At 38.0% G+C, this 18,012-nt stretch overlaps 1 protein-coding gene across 1 annotated transcript in view; it reads left to right on the top strand.

Moving 5' to 3' along the window:
• Positions 1–2,285: 2,285 nt before the first annotated feature.
• CACNA2D3 (calcium voltage-gated channel auxiliary subunit alpha2delta 3) overlaps positions 2,286–18,012 on the top strand; it is a 607,379-nt gene continuing 591,652 nt past the window's right edge. Inside the window, exons 1-2 of the mRNA XM_087954773.1 lie at positions 2,286–3,139; positions 3,775–3,856. Coding sequence (XP_087810899.1) covers positions 3,021–3,139; positions 3,775–3,856 — 201 coding nt within the window. The 5' untranslated portion in view covers positions 2,286–3,020. The remainder of the gene's footprint in view (positions 3,140–3,774; positions 3,857–18,012) is intronic.

The following is an 18,012-nucleotide window of genomic DNA, read 5'->3' as shown; positions in this document are numbered from 1 at the left end:
CTAGGAAGGAGCAATGGCAAACCTGTTCTAAAAAACCTTGACAGGAAAATTGCAGGGACTTGTCCAGATAGTAGTCTTTGATTGAAATGGGGAAAAAAATGAAACTCTTGACTGTTGACAAATATTGTTGGCTGTGCCATTATTGTATTGATTTGTTACTGCTGAGTATATTGTTTGATCATATAAGTGTGGTTATTTTTATACTTTGCATGCTCTTTTAATTATTTTTAGCTGCTCAGAGTCATGAACTTGAGATGGATGCCATTTAAATTGAGATAAATAAATCCTAAATTATCCACTGTTCCTCATTTAAAAACTGTTTAACACAATCTTTCATTCAGCCCTTATTCGTTAACACAGGTTGTCCCAAAGGTGCTTTTTTCCAAGAGGTAGTTGGACTTTCTGGATTTTCTTTGAAGTCTTCAAAGAAAACTAAATGCATTCTTTTAGCAAGAATGAACTGCTGTCTGCAAGGAGTACAAATTCTTCAATTCAGAGCGGAAGAAGCTTCTTGGATGAGAAGTGAAACCTCTTCAAAGAAGTCCAGTTGCCTCTTGAAAAAAAGTACCCTTGGGACAACCATGACCTGAATGACTGAGAATCTCCACAGACAGTTAACACAGGTTGATAACAAAGGGCTTGGATATTATGAGCCTCTTACCTTGAAACCACATAGCGTCCTATGCTTTATAGGCTTGGGAGCATCCTCAGACATACCATCTGATGCTTATTTTGCACCCTGGGAGTGCAAAGGATCCTTGTAACAGAACCTTGTTAAAGGTCTAGATAGCAAAAGCATAGCTTAGGAACACATATATCAGTCCTACGGGATCAAAATGAAACACAACTCAGTATGAGATTTTGTGGGAGTGCTTTAACTTCAGATGAATGCTGACAAGACAGTCATGCACAGAGATGCCAACAGATAATAATTGGAGCATCTCAAACTTATTCTGAGCTTTTCTGGTTTCTGACACGGAGAAATCTGAGAACAGGGCACATTCCTCTCTACCTGTCTGCATGACTCAAGGAAAAAAAGGAACATGGATTCATTGCCGGGCTGCAGTAGAAAGATGTTGACGGTGCTGCTGTGCAAAAACAGCCTTGCAACTCTTTGTGCTCATAACTTCTCACTCCAGATGAAAGATGGGGGGGGGGGGGAAGTTATTTTCATCAGATAAAAGCATCGGCAAGGACCTTTGAATTGTGCAAGCTCAATGTGTTCCATAAACGTGCAGTGCTAGAAGCTTTTATTTTTCTCTTGAGGTGGCTTCCCTTTAAAAGAAAAAGACAAGTATGGCTGTCTGCACTGTAGGTAACGACCAGTATGTTGAAAAGGAAAGAGATTTTTAATAAGGGGGGAGGGAGGAGACATTGACTTGCAGATTATACTTCCAAAGAGTCCTTCTATTCTAAAGCTACACTAGCACCCAGAGCATTCCCCCCCCCAGGATGACTCAGCCCTGTTCCACTTCAGCTCCAATTTACCATTTTCCTAGCTTACTTACAATTTGGCAGGAAACTTTGTTTGTATTTAAGGTAAGAGTTACCAAAGAGACCCGGAGAGGGCAAAGTAGTAAGGTCTATTGCAAGTGCTCAATGAAGAAAAGAAAAAAAGAACCTTTTCTTTCAGTGCTTGTCCCAAACCGGCTCCCCATCATCTCCTCGTAGCAAAAGCAATAGCTTGAGATCTTGCTCATCCTTTAATAAGGGGATTCCTCCACAAGGCCAAATTAATAATTTATTCCTCGGCTCCAGCAGCCACTTAAACTTGCATTGATTTCCTTGTGCGGCATTTCCTTTCTTCCAACCCCCTTTCCACCACCCCCGCCAATCTCTCTATTTCAGTCAGATCTCTCGGATCTGCCTTCACTGCAGCCAAGATTCAAGCGAGAGACCCATCCGGACTACTCAAGGACAAGGCTATGAGTTGACCAGACGGTCGAGTCCGGACAAGCCGGCCCGCAGGTTACCCCTAAGAAAGACGCAGCAAGGCAGGGCCCGAGACTTTGTGTGCGCGCCTTCCTCGCCTCTTCCTCCTCCTCCTCCTCCCATGTTGCGACTTGGCCACTCTCCGGGCGGGAGAGGTGAAGCGATCCACTTAGGCCTCCCTCCCTCCTTCCCTCTCTCCACGGCTGCGTTAACAGCTGTCGGCCACGCAGCCGCGCGCTGCCTGAAACTAACCCGTAGCGGGGACAGGGGCTGCCTTTGCGGCGCTCGCGCTTTTTTTTTTTTTTTTGCAGCTTTGCCACCGAGACCCGCGCGGACCCACCCGGCCACCTGTCTGGCCTCGGAACTTACTCAGCTCCCGCCAGCTTCGGTGGGCTGATTCCTCCTCCCCCCGCCACCCTTCCCGCTCCCTCTTTTCCGTGAGGGCTGCATGACGGCGCACGCCGCCGCTCCCTGGACAGCTTAGTTTCGCTCCGCTCTCGCTGCCGGCGAGAACAAGACTGCGCGGGAGCTTCGCGGCGCTGTGAATAAAAGGCGCGCTGGCTGGCTGGCTCGCGCTCTCCCCCTCGCTCACACGCACGGGCGCGCGATACAAAAGCGGGCGAACACCCCCCTCGCCTCGAGCGGCATTGCCTTCGGACCAAAGTGAGCGGGGAAGCGCGGCGAGGAGAGGCAAGGTGAGACCCTCCTGCCCCAGCGCTTGCCCCGTCGACAGCCCTCCCTTTTCTTCCCTCTCCCATCGAAGCCCCGCCTGCCTCACCAGCACGAGGTCCGAGAAGTAAGTCCGGCAGCACCTGGCGTCCGCCGTCAGGTTTCGGCGGCCCGAGCGACGGTTGAGGGGCGAGCCGCAGTGCTGCCGCCGGACCCACCACCAAGGGCGCCGAAGTTTTCGGGTCCGCCGACTCTCCTTTTCCTTCGGAGCCGTGGAAAAAGATGGTGCCGTGACTTGTTTCCCGGCCGGCCTTTTGCTCCGCTTTCGCTCCCTTCTCTTGCCGCAACCAGCCCCTTCGAGCGGCGGAGTCCACAGAGAAGCAGAAGCTTCCGAAGCTCGCGAGTGAGCAAGGAGAACCATGCCGGAGAGCGGGCGCCAGCTGCGGACTCTGCCTGCCTTCCTGGCTCTGGTCTGGACGGCGGCTAGCATCAGGCACGCCGGAGGGGCCGGTTCGGAGCAGCAGATCCCCTTGTCTGTGTGAGTGTCGCAGGCTGTATGGAAAAGTCCGCCGGTGCCGACCGACGGTTGGGATGGGTGGGGAGAGACTTCTCGTGGTTTTGGAGGGGGGGGGGGGCATTGCGCTGGCTTCTCCTCAGCCTTTCTGACAAGGAGACCCGGCTGGCAGCTCTTGGAATTGGGCTGGACGAGAGCGGCAAACCTCGCATCGCAAGCTTTGCACCGCGATGAACTTTCGACTGCGGCGCCGACTAGCTCCAGCCGCTTTTCTTGCATTGCGGTCCCGTTTCATCTCAGGTGTTCGGGGATAAGCGATCTTGCAAAAGCTGATCTTAGAGACCCCGTCTCTGTATATATCCTGCAGTTTCTCCCTCTCGTGCGTTACGGATAACTTTCTCTTGAAGTTTGGCCAAAAGAGGTCTGACTCACGCCTTGCCTAGCAGAATAGTTCGACTCGGGGATGGTGGAGGGGTGGTGGTGGAAATCTTCACTTCGGAATCGCCACCATGTTGTTTTAAAGGGGAAAATCTGGGAACTGACCGTTCAGACTCTGCCGTGTTTTAACTGGGTCTGCCTGTCTGAGGTGTTTACTGAAGTGCGTAATTACATTTCCCTTTTCAATATATGTTCTCTGCCTGTTTTTTTTTTCTCCGTAGTGTAAAACTCTGGGCCTCTGCCTTCGGTGGGGAGATCAGATCCATTGCAGCGAAATACTCAGGTTCCCAACTTCTGCAGAAGGTAAGGATCCCTCTAGTTTAAGATTAATTTAAATGAATGCTGAAAAGGAAGGAGGATTTGGGTACTAGACAAGCCAGAGGAAGAGCAGCCTTCCTCTGGAGATTTTCCTCTGTTCCTTCCACAACACTTTTTAACTGCCTGCTGTCTCTTTTCCACTGGCAGAAACCACAAATTTCATCAAGGGTGGGGGTTATTTTTACATTACAGCCCACCCAGTGACTTTCACTATCTCAGGTGAAGCTATTTAGACTGTTGCCAGTATTCGTTTTGATTGCAGGTTAGGAAGTTAACCTCAGTTTTTCTCTTGTTTTCATCCCACACATGCAGAGATTTTTTTTTGAGGAAGGAGAAAAACTGGAAATATTATGCTTCTTTGTTTAGCTGTACTTTTCTGCAACATCATCAACAACAAAATTGACTGTAAAAAAAATTTCCCCCCAAACTATTATTCTTGCAGACATCTCAGGTCAGTGTTGGGATGTATCACATCATTACAGATAAGGAAAATGAATGTGGCTATCTGCCGGCTCAGCTGCACAGCTGGATAATAAGGTTGTAAAATAGTGCAAAACCTTCAGAAATGGGGCTAAGTCTCCAAAAGTCTGATGAGTAAGGAGGATAGAACATTATTTTTATAAGAAGCTGCATCTGAGCTCACTTAAAACAAACCTTATACAGAAAGTTCATTGTTCAGTTAACATGTGTTTCAATAGAACTGTTGGTGAATACAACACAAATGAGAAATGGGGGGGGGGGGGAGTGGGGGTGTTGGGAACTAAAAATGTTTGAGAATTTCAGTTTCCTGTGATTTCAAAACGTAAGCTTTAGAGGCAAAGTTCAGATTCATTTGACTGAAATGATTTGATCAAATTTAAAATGTTTTTTAAAAAGAGGCTTAGCTTTAAATTAACAATAGGCCATGTGTTTTTGCTGGAAGGGTCTAATACAATTCCTATCAGTGAGCTGAAACACTTTCTTATTCATGAGGAATTGTATGACAAGCTTTCCCCTATTGCATTGGTGAGGCAAACAACAAACTTTTATGATTCAGTAAGTGTAGCTGATGCAGTAAACCTAATGATGATTGTGGGAACATAATAAACAAAACACAAAGGCTCCTTGTTTTTGTTCTGTAGCACAAAGGTGATTTGATTAGGATAATTGGCAATAGCAATTTCTGGGATTTATAAGTATCATTGAAATAATTTAAGGTGCTTTTCTCAATCCCCATGGGATCACGTTTGGGCATCTGAAATAACATCTGCTTCATAATCAGAATGTCGACTTTGCATGCTGTGAAAGAAAAACTCTTCTAAATCAGGATATACACATATACTACACTATGGGAAATTTCAATATCACAACCAAGTCTGAGATTATTGAAAGATGCACCAAGCTTAATAAAATATTGTTCCTGGATATATCTTCAATTAAAATTTTAATTTTGGAATTCTGCCTTGATTTAAAATCCGTGTTTTATAAGGAAAATCTCTAACTGTTTAACCATTGAATGTTCATTTTCTACACATTTCATAGCAAATCAAGAATGCAAAAAGTTATCTTTATAATAATTCTTTTCCCATTTACTTTAGAGCTCCTGATATGTGGAATATTTGTAGCAGTCAGATGCCTTTCTTTTGGTTGATGTATTGCAGTGTTGTAATTAGAAATTATTACCATGCTCACTTTACATTTTCTTTATCATCTTTTAGTTTCATTAGCTAGACAGTCTTTCAGCAGCTCGACAGTATGTATTTAATTCCCATCTGGAGATTTTTGTTTTTGAAGTTGATACACTATAACTAAATGAAACAGGAAATACAAATGCTGAGGTTATTTGTATTCAAGGTTGTACAGCTGATGGTATATTTATGGTGTCCTTGTCTTTGGTTCTGTACTTTCAGATATTTAATTCAATTTTATTTTAATGTCAGTTTTTCTGCATTCAATCTATACATTTTTGTAACTGCAAAACTAAGGTAACCGATCTCTGTTACAAATAGTTTTTTTTTCATCATCACACTTTAAACATTGCTATATAAAATATGTGCATTGTCTTTTTGGATGTATCAGAATTGGAGCTTTCAAACCATAAATATTCACTGGAACAGCAGTGATCAAAACTATTATTGCAATGTCACAATTGCACAATCTGAAATGTGAAACTCCCCCCAGTGCTATTCTGATGCCTAGGATACATCTGGTTTTACACTGTTGTACATTAACACAAGTGTAACTTTCTTTCTCTCCCCCTGTAAAATAAGAATAATGAGAATGAAAATACTGAAATTCCAGATATCACATCCAAGGGGGTCTTAAAATCAAATAAAGAATTAAAGTGATACTGTGGGCCATGCAAGTTGATTTTCAAGGTAACTAAATTGTTCATAAGCATACCTTATAATTTGTATTTGTGCTTTTTTTCATAAAAGGCAGAGAGGGCTTTGGAAATAAAAAAATAAATTTGGTTTGATCTCACTCTGAGGTACATTATTTTGTACTTTGGTTTCAGTGGATATCTTGCATTTCACTTGGAGCCACAGTGTAATATTATATTTTAGAAGCTAAAATTATTGGAAGATAATGTGGATAGCGATATGTGAGACACAGCACTACACTGCAGCACTGTAGCTATCCAATCTAGAAGCAATGCAGAGAGTACTTGAGAAGACACCTTTTCTATTTCTCATTACTTGTTTTGGAGCAACAAGCAAAATATTTTGGACATAATAATCTTTATTTGAATCTACTTATTTGAAAATAAAATTTGCATATTTTAGCAGATTTTATTTTGTTTTTAGCATACTAAAGTTCAAAATACAAAGAGAAGAATTAAGTCCTCAAAGCACTCTTATCAATGCTAGGCACCCCATTTACATTATCTTCTATTAATGGCCTACTTTATGATTAGGCTTGTCTCAATCTGTATAGGCTGTGTTCTCGGCTACCCTAAATATTTTCTTATTCCAATCCTTCTGTTTCCTCTACACTCATGCAAAGGACCATTATCCTTTGATAGTAGTGTCTTTTGATTAAATCCAAAAGTATTCATAACAGTCCTGAATTCAGTAGGAGAGTTCAAGACGGATTCCTTTTCAGCCAATGCATTTTCATGCTTTAAAAAAGAAATATCTCCATTTACATCATCTTCTATAATCCAAGTAAGTTTGGTGAAATTTCGATTTCAATTGTCATCTAGATTTGGCACCATAAAATAAATCGTCTACCTGCTTAGTTGAGTGAGAAATCATCTTGACTTGGCAAACACTGTAGTTAGGTTTAAATTAAGTATGGAGCTGTTTTATTTACAGTCAAGTTTAAACTTTATGTATATTTTGAAAATGTATTTCTTTCAGACTAACACACCTTAAAATGCTGTATTTCCCAAGTATGAGGCATAAATCACCATGCATAATAATCTTTCAGTTATACAGGTGCATTCTCATTCTTTTCAGTTATATGAGTGAACTTCTCAGAGAATTGGGCTCTTTGTGGATATTGAAGATTTGAATGACAATAAGGTTGCATTACAATACTTCACTCTAATAGATAGTGCTTTCTGCATTAAAGGAAGGATTTAAAGATATGGGAGGTTGCTATTTTGCCTGCTGTCAGATGGGTCTGAATATTAACTATTATCTGTGATCCAGAGGTTTATGAGCATTTCAGTTACAATTTATCAGGAATTGCTTTTCTGGCAAACAGTCATCTGTTTGAGCAATAGCTATAAAATGCGAGAAGAGATAGAAATTGTTTACATTTTCTTAAGTTTAAAAATTATATATCAAGAATGGTAGTTCATGTGTATTTCACATATTTCTTTAACTATGCCTCTTTTTCTCACATTTCATTTGTACACTTTCGAACATATATACATACTGATACTTTGATAGGGTAGAATCCTCCACCTTTATTTTTTTCCCCTAGGTATGGAATGGGCTCATTGCATTCATACCTCAAATGAAATCAATTATTTTTGAAAAGCTATTCAAGAATTCTGCCATCGCCCTACCATGGGCCAATGCAGCACACATTAATCATCTACACCAGACAGTTGTCTTTGCGCATGAAGAGGGGCTTTTTGGGGAGGGGGGGTCTTTCCCTGACTGCTATGGAGGGTGTTGCCTAAGCTAAGGTCTGCACTGCAGGTGTCTGCCTGGTGCAGGCACTGCTGTATGCTGCTGATAAGGCTGCTTTCAAGACAGTATCAACAAAATTAAATCCACTACTATAGGCTTTCTGGAGTTAACAGGACTGTCCCTGGGGAAGCATATGACAAAATACATCATGTTTTCAAGTTAGATGTCTTTAAAATAATTTTTTAGTGCCCTTAAAAAAGATCCAGGAGAGACTTTTGCAGGTAGAGGAAGTGATTTGATTGGCTTTCTTTTGTTATTTCACATCACGGGAGAGCTATTAGAAGAATCGGGCAAAGTTTCATCAAGTTTAAATATTAAAAACAAAAACAACATCTTCCTTATTGAATTTACCAACTGAAATAACAAAGATAAAAGTTAGCAAAGTTCCGTTTACATACTGGTTGCATTCATACAATGTGCCTCAACATGTCTTGTAAAGATGTTGGCGATATCTTTGAATAAAGTGCAACCCTAGCTAGTTTTAAGCTTATCTGAATGTATTTGCAACTTAGTATGTTATGTGAACTCAAACCACTTGGTTAATTAATCATTCAGTTTATTGTGTTAACTTAGAAGATGTGTTAAATATATTGAATGATCATAGTCATATTTGATAAGTTGATGAGATGGGTTTATTCTTCCCTTCTTTAAAGATACATATTGGATATGTAAATGCATATAATTGCTGAGATTATATAGATTTAGTGTTATGCATATTAGATAAAGCAAGTGCCTACATGAGTACGGTCCAATGCTAAACAGCTCTTATAGATTGGAGTGCAGGTAAAATATTGATTATAGGTTAAAACAGAAATAGTGTAGGAGAGCTGGCAGTAAAAACAAATATGATTTGCCTTAGAACATATCTGCTTCCTCCCATTTCACTGCACATAGATTATGAAAGTTCTGCAAAACTTCAGAAGTCTGCTGAGAAAAATAACAATGTGAATTAAGGAAACAGCAAAATTTATTTATTAATAAATTAATATGCAATTTTCACTGGCATGCATAGATTTATGACAAAGTCATTACAGACAGCTTCCAAGTTTTTTGGTAGAAGAAGGAAGCATTAACAATAGAGAAATAAAATAAGGGTAAGTGAAATAATAGTCTGTTGTTGAGTGGAGAAAGTTCAACCACTAATTAGAAGGAAGATTAGCAGCTTTATAGCAAAGTTGGACAGAAAACAAGAAATAGCGAAAGAGAAGCTTATCTAAGAATAATTTAGTTCTGTGCTGCATTCTCTACTCCCCATAAAGTTTTTTGAAAGGCATAATTGAAGAGCTGCTATTAATTTTTATTTAGTTACTCTTTTCCTTCAATAGTTTAGGCTTATGACTTCATTGTTTTTCCAGTGAGAATGAAGCTCCCGATGTTGCTAATGGAATTGTCCAAAGGTATATGTTATGTCTGAAAATGTGCAGTTTTACTAGATTCAGTGTTTGGAATAATGCCATTGATGGAGAGGCTTCATCAGATTCTACATGTTTAATGGAGAGTTTTATTTATTGATGAAGGTTTGACACATTTTATGGATGCAAAGTAAACTAACAACTTGTGAAACTGCTTAGTAAATATGTCATAATGCATTTCACAACTTAGTTCTATTCTATACTTGGTACCCCTAACATAAAATATACAATAGATGTGGCTTTAAAAACAACATTTTGGGTAGGATTCCATCTGTGTCCTTTAATCTAGCTCTTAGATAATTTGATTTATTTTTCCTTCCTTCTCCATGCAGATATTTACTTAGGACAGTGAAGACACTGTATGTAACAAAGAGAGTGGCACATTTTACGATGTCACTTTTATGTGAAGGTGAGGATGCAGTTGCTTATTCAAACTTCAATGAGTTTCTTTTAATTGAATGACCAACATTCTCGAGCCATGGTGATGCAGTGGTTAGAATGGAGTATTGCAGGTAATTCTGTGGACTGCCAGCAGTTCAATTTTGACCTGCTCAAGGTTGACTCAGCCTGCCATCCGCCTGAGATCGGTAAAATGAGGACCCAGATTGTTGGGGGCAATATGCTGACTCTGTAAATTGCTTGGAGAGGGTTGTAAAGCACTGTGAAGTGATATATAAGTCTAAGTGCTATTGTTATTATTCAGTATTTGTTATCTTCTATTCTTCAATATTTTGTGTTCTTCTCTGCAAATCAAGAAGAGTTGATAAATGGGAGTATTATTTCTGCTATCCACCAACTGGAATTGAATGCCAAATAGTGAGCTGGAAAGAGGGACTGGAATACAATTTGAATTAAAGATCAAAGCGTGTCGCAATACATTCCAGCTAAAGAAAAGTGGCTATTAGCTTCAAGTGCCTATATAGGTTTAGTAATAGATCCATATCTCCCTTTTAACTATCCTTGTTTCAGGTCAATTAATATTCAGTTACTGCTGTATCTGTTTAATGCTGTATATCTTATATTTGGTTTTAAAACACATAATGGGTAAGTTAAATTCTGAAAAGAAATCATTTTATATTTATCCAGAAAACTATACTCCAATCATCTTGACATTAATTGCTAGTCTTTCCCCTTTTCTCTGCTTAGTTGTTTTAAAAGAGGAGAAAAAACTCAGCAGAATATCATCATTATTGTAAGAAGGGTCAGAAAATTATGAGAGTTCTTTCAAATTAAAGGAAGTCATGAATGACATTCCCATCTTGTGTAAGTTTCATTTTGTAATGATAATTGTTTTACAGTTTTAGGCCTCCAATGTATCAGCTTTGAAGACAAAATTAACAGTCATAGAATTTTTTTTAATTTTTAAAATACTAATTGTAATTAATGCACATAATATGAATATTATTATTAGTGTTTAAACTTCAGTCTATACACAGTTTCCATTCATATATGAAACTGTTACAGGATGAAATATGCAAGAATATCAAATTGCTTTGTAATAGCAGATTTGAAAATGTTTACTTTTTTCCTATATGTACAAGGACACTGATGATGTTACCTAGTTAGGCAATGAAATACCTGCAAGCAAACAACCAACCTCAGAGAGCACCAAGGACTCCAGAGTTCAATCCTGAGCTATGAATATTGTATTGGAACAGTTTAAGAAGTTTGCCCCTTTAAATCTTTGCACATATTTTGGCAATGTGAGCTAGAATCTAGAGAACTATTTTAGGCCCACCCAAAGGCTCAGAGGGTGAGTTTGACTTTCCTTCTCCTTGGAACAACAGGTCCCCTGTGTCATAGCATTAACTAGTTTTGAAACCTATCCCAGTTTCTTGAAATACTTGTTGTGTGAAATAAAGAACTGTGCTACCTGAAATTTATTTTTGAGCACCGTGACCTCAAATACCAAATTGTAATGTATCCTTTTCTGCTCCTTTGCATTTATTATTGCAGAAAAAATATGTTTAGGATGCAAAGTTGGTAAAATATCATGGTACCTTTTCATTGGTAGCTCTAACAACTCTCCATCTGCAACTCTGCATATTAAATACTAAAACGTAGCAATCACTAATTCACCATTTAGTAATCAAAGCAAATCTACCACCCTTAAGGTCATAATACAGGTGTTCCAGGAGTGCTTCTGTCCACAATTTATAATTTGTGTGCTTCAGTCTATGCTGAGTGGAATCTTTTTGTTTGTGTCTTGACGAATAAATTCCAAAAACCAAATAAGCTTGTTTAAAGTGTGTGTGTGTGTGTGTGTGTAGGTAGGTAGGTAGGTAGGTAGGTAGAAAGAGAATAACTATTAATATTAGCCCCTTGGTGTAGTAGTTAAAGCGGTGGCCTAGAAGTTGTAGTCCCACCTTAGGCATGAAAGCCAGCTGAGTGACCTTGAGCCAATCACTCTCTAATAGCCTGATCCATTTCACAGGGTGATTGTGGGGAAAATAGAAGGACCAAGGAGTATTAGGTATGTTAGCTGCCTTGAGTTATTTATAAAAGTAATATAGGTGGGATAAAAATCTAATGCATAAGTAAAATAAATATTAAGCATGTTTTTTTTCAAATTTAGAGTGATTTTCTTATTCCAATTTTCTTATTTTTATGTAGTATACATAATTCATGAGGCCTTTTTTAACCAAGTATATTTAAATCCAACTTTTCTTCCATCATGAAAGAACATGATATAAAATAGATAGCTAACTGACCTCATGCCTTGGAATTTAAAATATCTGAAGAATTTGGCTAGGTTTACAATCAAACGAAACCATAGTTTGTTTACTGTTAGTTTAATTTGTGCGACTGTAAGTCCAGCCATTGTGACTTGTAAATCATAGTTTTGGGTTGATACGAGCCCAGGAAATTGTGAACTATTCAATAATTTATGGTTAAACAAAATGTAGCTTTGTGTGATGTGTGTGCATATCTTTAATTTCCACAGTGCTACGGTTATTGATATTCATGTCCAAGATTAAGTTGTTAAGAATTAGATAATATTATAAATCATGATCAGAACTCATGATCAATTTTAACTGCAATGATATTAGTGAGTGGCCAAGTCATAGAGCTAAGTGAAATCTACCTAAAATGAAAGAGAGAACTCTACCATGCAACACAGGAATAGCATATAAGAAAAGCTGGTAATTTTTCTGCTATAAACAAAAAATGACAAAAATTCATAATGATACTATATGTTGCTCTGCCTGTATGATCAGTTTCCAGGATAAGTAGGAATTTCAATTTGTGTTTCAAATCCAATACAGATAGTCCTCACTTACTGATTGGCTTGTTTAGTAATCATTTAATTTTATGATGATATTAAAAAACAGCTTTGCAACCAATCTTTGCATTTATGACCATTGCACTGTCCCAAATGGGATCACTATTCAAGTGCCTCACAACCAACTTGTGAGAAGCAGAGATAACTGAGAATACAGAAGTAAACTGCAAATTGAGGTCACATGATGTCTTGCTTAATTACCAAATGGGAAGTGACATAAGTTTGTTGTGATCATGTGCATGAAATTACAGAGTTGCTGATCCAAATTATGGGCACTAAGCAAGGAATACCTGCATATGTAAAATAAGCAATTCCCTGGTTGGGAGGAAGAGGGGGTTAGTGTCCATGGCTCCAGAACAATAAAAAGAGCATCCCACTTTCACAACCACTCAAGCACCTCTCTTATTGTCCATGTGTCATTTTGATGAAAGCAAAATCTTCATGCAGGTGTCCATGGTTAGTTTTATGCAGCCTTGCTGTCTTACAAAGCTTTTGGGAAGAAAATGGAAGAACCTGACAATTACCATGCAGTCCGTATCAGCAATCGTTTGCTGTGTGTCCACATATTTACATATATTTTCTTCATCAACTAGAAACTTATTTCAGCACAGGTGAATAAGGGAAAAAAATAAATAGATCTCATTCCATTTATCTGTGAATATCTTGTTTCATAGAGTTCTGATTGTTTCTTAATAAGTCTGATAATCAACCATGTATTCTGTTTGTCTCAGTGGAAAACAATATATTTAGATTTTGTTTTTTTAAACTGGAAGAAAAAGGTAATTTCAATCCATTTAGTACTTGCTCAGATAATCAAAGTCTCAATTGCTATTTCACAGCATTTTGCATGTATGGGATGATACCATTATTTTCATGATTAACATGTGAAGTGCTCTGCAGTGGAAAAATTCTTTCAGGTTTCTTCATAGTATATTTTCAATACCTGATGCTTCCAATGATGCCTTTTTAACACGTAGCTTTTAAATGGAAGGAAAAAGGGGAAATGAAAAACATAGATGGGTGGTGGTTAAGTATCTTATTTTCTTTTAGGATTCATGTACAACTGCTTTGGTCAATTTGCATTATTTAGGGAAGAAGATTAAATGTCAAGTCCCAAGAGTGTTTTTTCAAAGGGCAACTGGCTTTGTTTTTTTTTTTTCCTTGAAGACATTTTGTTTCCCATCCAAGAAGCTTCTTCAACTCTGACTGAATGGTGCAGGGTGGAAGGATTTATATTCATTGCAGTCCTCTGATCATTAGCACTCATTCTGAGAGTCATTGAGGCCACTGGAAGTATATTCGTGCCCTCAGGATCACCTGAATAGTGCATATGGGTGTGGAACCTTCTTGGAACTACTGAAAGGATTATGTTGTAAACAGGAGATAGGTGTTGTCATATCCCTCCCCCTGTGTTAAGCGAGGACTGTTAAGTGTTAATGTAGATTGCATCTTTGATCCCGCTTTCAAGCCAGCAGTCCTCTCTGTCCAGAATGTGGTATTTGTTGTCTTCATAAAAGACCCGGCTGTCCTTTAAAAAAGTGACCTTTGTCTTTCAAATGCAGATGGATTGCTGAATCTTGTCCTGGTGAGTTTGTTCTCCTACGTTGTGCCATGCATTTGTGAAGTGGTGGTTTTGTTTCTCCAATGTATAGATCTGTACATGTCTCACTGCATTCTACTGCATAGATCATAGTACAATGCTCAGTCTAGCTGTTTTATCTTCAGGTACTCAATACCAACACAATATACATACACACTTTAAACCCAAAAATACACTAAGACAGAAGCTTGTCCACCCTAAGGATAGGGTAGAACTTTGCTCTTCTCACTTCTGCAGCTTTCTCTTTGTTATTTAGACACCTTAAAAAAAGAAGAAAAACTCGCTATAATTTGGTTTGGACATGTTTTCTCTCTTATTCCAACCATTGTTTTATATGTATCTATTTACTATCAGTTTTTAATTTTTATTTTAAAAATATTATTTTAAAATTATAGATTTTAGATTACCATAATTTTTTGATTTCCAAAGTTGCCTTGATAATATTGGAGGAAGAGAGGTAGATAGGAAAAGACTGTATCTTATTAAGATATTTTGCATATTCATCTCTTCCTCATACATGTATCTATCTTTTTTCATACAAATGAGAATTTTTGGGATCAGCATGGGCATTATTACACATTCAGCATCTTTAAGATACATGCACACATAGAAAAAGAGAAAGACACACAAACAAAGCTTTCAATCTTAAGAGAAAATATGTATGTATGGAAGAGGCATTCTTTGAAGATTGTTCAGTGCTGGATATGTAGTAGGATTGAAATGAACAGAAGGGAATGGCTATAGGTATATGTCTAACCTTCAAACAACATTGTTATGGCAGGTGATGAAATTATTGTGATTGATTACGGTCAATCAGACACACAGCTGAAAGGGATTTCATAGGTAGTTTATATAAGTGTTTTGCCAATGCAGGAAATAATAATTATTAATAATAAATGAAAAATGGCATTAGAAGAATATCTGACAGTGGAGAAGATGCATCTGAACTAGAATATCATGGAAGACTTAGTGAATACCACAGAAACAAATCTGGCCTATAGAAAAGACCAAATGAAGAATAGAAAATGGACATGGTAAGGCAAAGTATTACATGGCCAGTACACAACGAAATTAGCAGGCAAAGAAAATAACATAATTCCATACAAGACCAATCCTTAAGAACAAGTGCATATAAAGCCAGAATTGAGAAGACAGTAACAGACAGCAAACGCTGCCTCTGCAAAGCAGTCGAAGAAACAGTTGATTTCCTAATTAATTCCTGCAAGAAAATCACACAGACTAGCTACAAATAATGGCATGACAAAGTAGTAGCAAGAATATCTGCAAGAAATATCATTTGACTACAAGCAAGAATTGGTGGGACCACAAAGTAGACAAAATAGTAAACAAAAAAAACCTGAAGTGTTTTAGAACTTTAAATAAGACCTAAACAGTAGATGAAGTTAAAGTCTGAATAGTAGAGTACCTGGAGATAGCAGAAGAGAAGAGAAAGAACTGGAGAAAATAACAAAATACAAAGACCTGCAATTAGAAGTAGAATGATTGCGGCAAGAGAAAGCAAACAAAGTACCAATAGCAGGGGTGGGATTCTACCGGTTCTGTCCGGTTCTATAGAACCTCTTGTTAACTTTCTAAGCATTTTGGAGAACCAGTAGTTAGAAGCAATCTTCTTTTGTTTTTTTCCACCCTTATTACATTCTTGCCAGTACGCCTAGACTTACTGTCTCTGAGGGAGGTTTTTTTTTCTGGTACTTTCTTAAAGGGGAAGGGTTGTTTAAAGATTTTTACACTGCTGTCGGGAGGAAATACTTCCCTGGACAATCAGCACTTTGAAGAAATAATTGAATAATGAAGCAAAGCTTTTAGTGACAGGGAACCAAGATGAGTGACGTTCAGCAAGGCTTCTTGGCTAGCTAGAAAGATTGACATTCAAACGTGAGTTTACATGCCTTTTCTGAGTTTTGGTCTACAGCCAGTTTTGGGTGAAAGTTAATTCTGTGCTTGGTGATGTTTAATCCTGTGTTTATTGATGGGATAATTTTCCCTATTCAGCTTCAACAAGCAACAGATACTATTGTGATTTAATTATTTGTATTGTGTTTGAATTTTTCCTGCCTCATGGTTTCTTTTTATGTCTGGGGAGGGGGTCTTCCTTCACTGCTTTAGTGGTATCTGGCACTGTCCGTTTGGGGTATACTTCCAAGAAGCAGGATACAAGCTTGACACTGATTTTTTTTTACTGCCTTTCTGGGGGGCATGTGACCTTTCCTTAAATCTGGATTGTTTCCTTAGGATATCTTGTGGGGTGAGTGAGACCAGCTGATATCTTTAAGTGGTGCAAATGGATCTAAGGATTGCTTTTCCTGGGTGTGCTTTTTCTGGAGAGCTTAAATGACCTCTCTGCTAAAGGGTTTCACTTTAGGAGCAAGAGATGGCTGCTTGATGGTTATCACTGCATTTTAACTATTTTCATTCCTCAAGATGCTCTGGCACCCTGCCTGATTTGTAACTCTGGCTTGCAGGTATTTTTAATCTAATGATTGGTATTTAGGGCAGCTTTTGGCAAACAAAGAAGCTTTTTGTATTTTTGTACAGGCAATCCTTGACTTACAACAGTTAGTGACCATTCAAAGTTACAATGGCACTGAAAAAAGTGACTTATGACCATTTTTCACACTTATGACCATTGCAGCATCCCCACTGTTATGAAAGGCCAGGCGAGGAGAAGCACCCCTTGACATGAGTGATGTCAAGTTGGGCACGCCCACCCAGTCACATGACCACCAAGCCACGCCCACAGAACCGGTTGTTAAAAAAACTGAATCCCACCGCTGACCAATAGTAATAGGTGCTTTGGGTGGAATCCAAAACATCTGGAACACCATTTAAGCACCACCTGCATTGACAAAATCAAGTCAAGTGTAAAAGACAGCTTACTTGGAACAGCTTACAACCTGCAACAATAATTTTAATGTTATTAAAAAGCAACTTCTGTCTAATCTAAATCCTTGAGAATGACTTGATAGGTGGACAGAACAGCCAAATCCAGTCTAAATATTTGGCTGACTTTTATAATACATTACGTTTAGCTGTTGCCCTGCTCTCAATAACTCAGTCAATCACTGCAATATTTTTAATAAGTGGACATTCAGCTGTGTTCATAAATACCTAATGGAAAGAATGTCAATTTTTTGAGTAGGCTGAGTTGAATCATTCATAGTACTAACTCTGTGAAAATGAATATAATTTCTACTCTATGTCAGCCTCTTAACCATCTTCAGGACCAATATTTCCCACTTTCTTGTATTTGTTAATATTCTTCTTGAAACCTGGTATCCAAAGCTGGATATAGGACTTCCATAAAAACAAAATGATGTAGACCTTGGTTCGGGTATTAAAAGAACTACAATATTGGGAAAATTCAACTAAGTTCTTGTCATACATATAAATATATATATATGAATAACATTTATATATATCAAATATCATATATATATATATATATATATATATATATATATATATATATATATATATATATATATATATATATATATGACATATATAAATATATATGACATATATATGACATATATATATATATATATATATATATATATATATATATATATATATATATATATATATATACATATACATATATATATATTTTTAAAATATATATATATTTTCATAAAAATATATATATAATATACATATTCAGTTTATACACGCATACATATAGCATATACATCATCATA

The sequence above is a fragment of the Notechis scutatus genome, chromosome 2 (assembly GCF_049901735.1).
Source record: "Notechis scutatus isolate UNSWTSFEM ecotype Mainland chromosome 2, rNotScu1.2, whole genome shotgun sequence".
Lineage (NCBI taxonomy): Eukaryota > Metazoa > Chordata > Lepidosauria > Squamata > Elapidae > Notechis > Notechis scutatus.
Note: the sequence above shows the minus strand (reverse complement) of the source record. Positions and strands in the feature narration are given on the sequence as shown.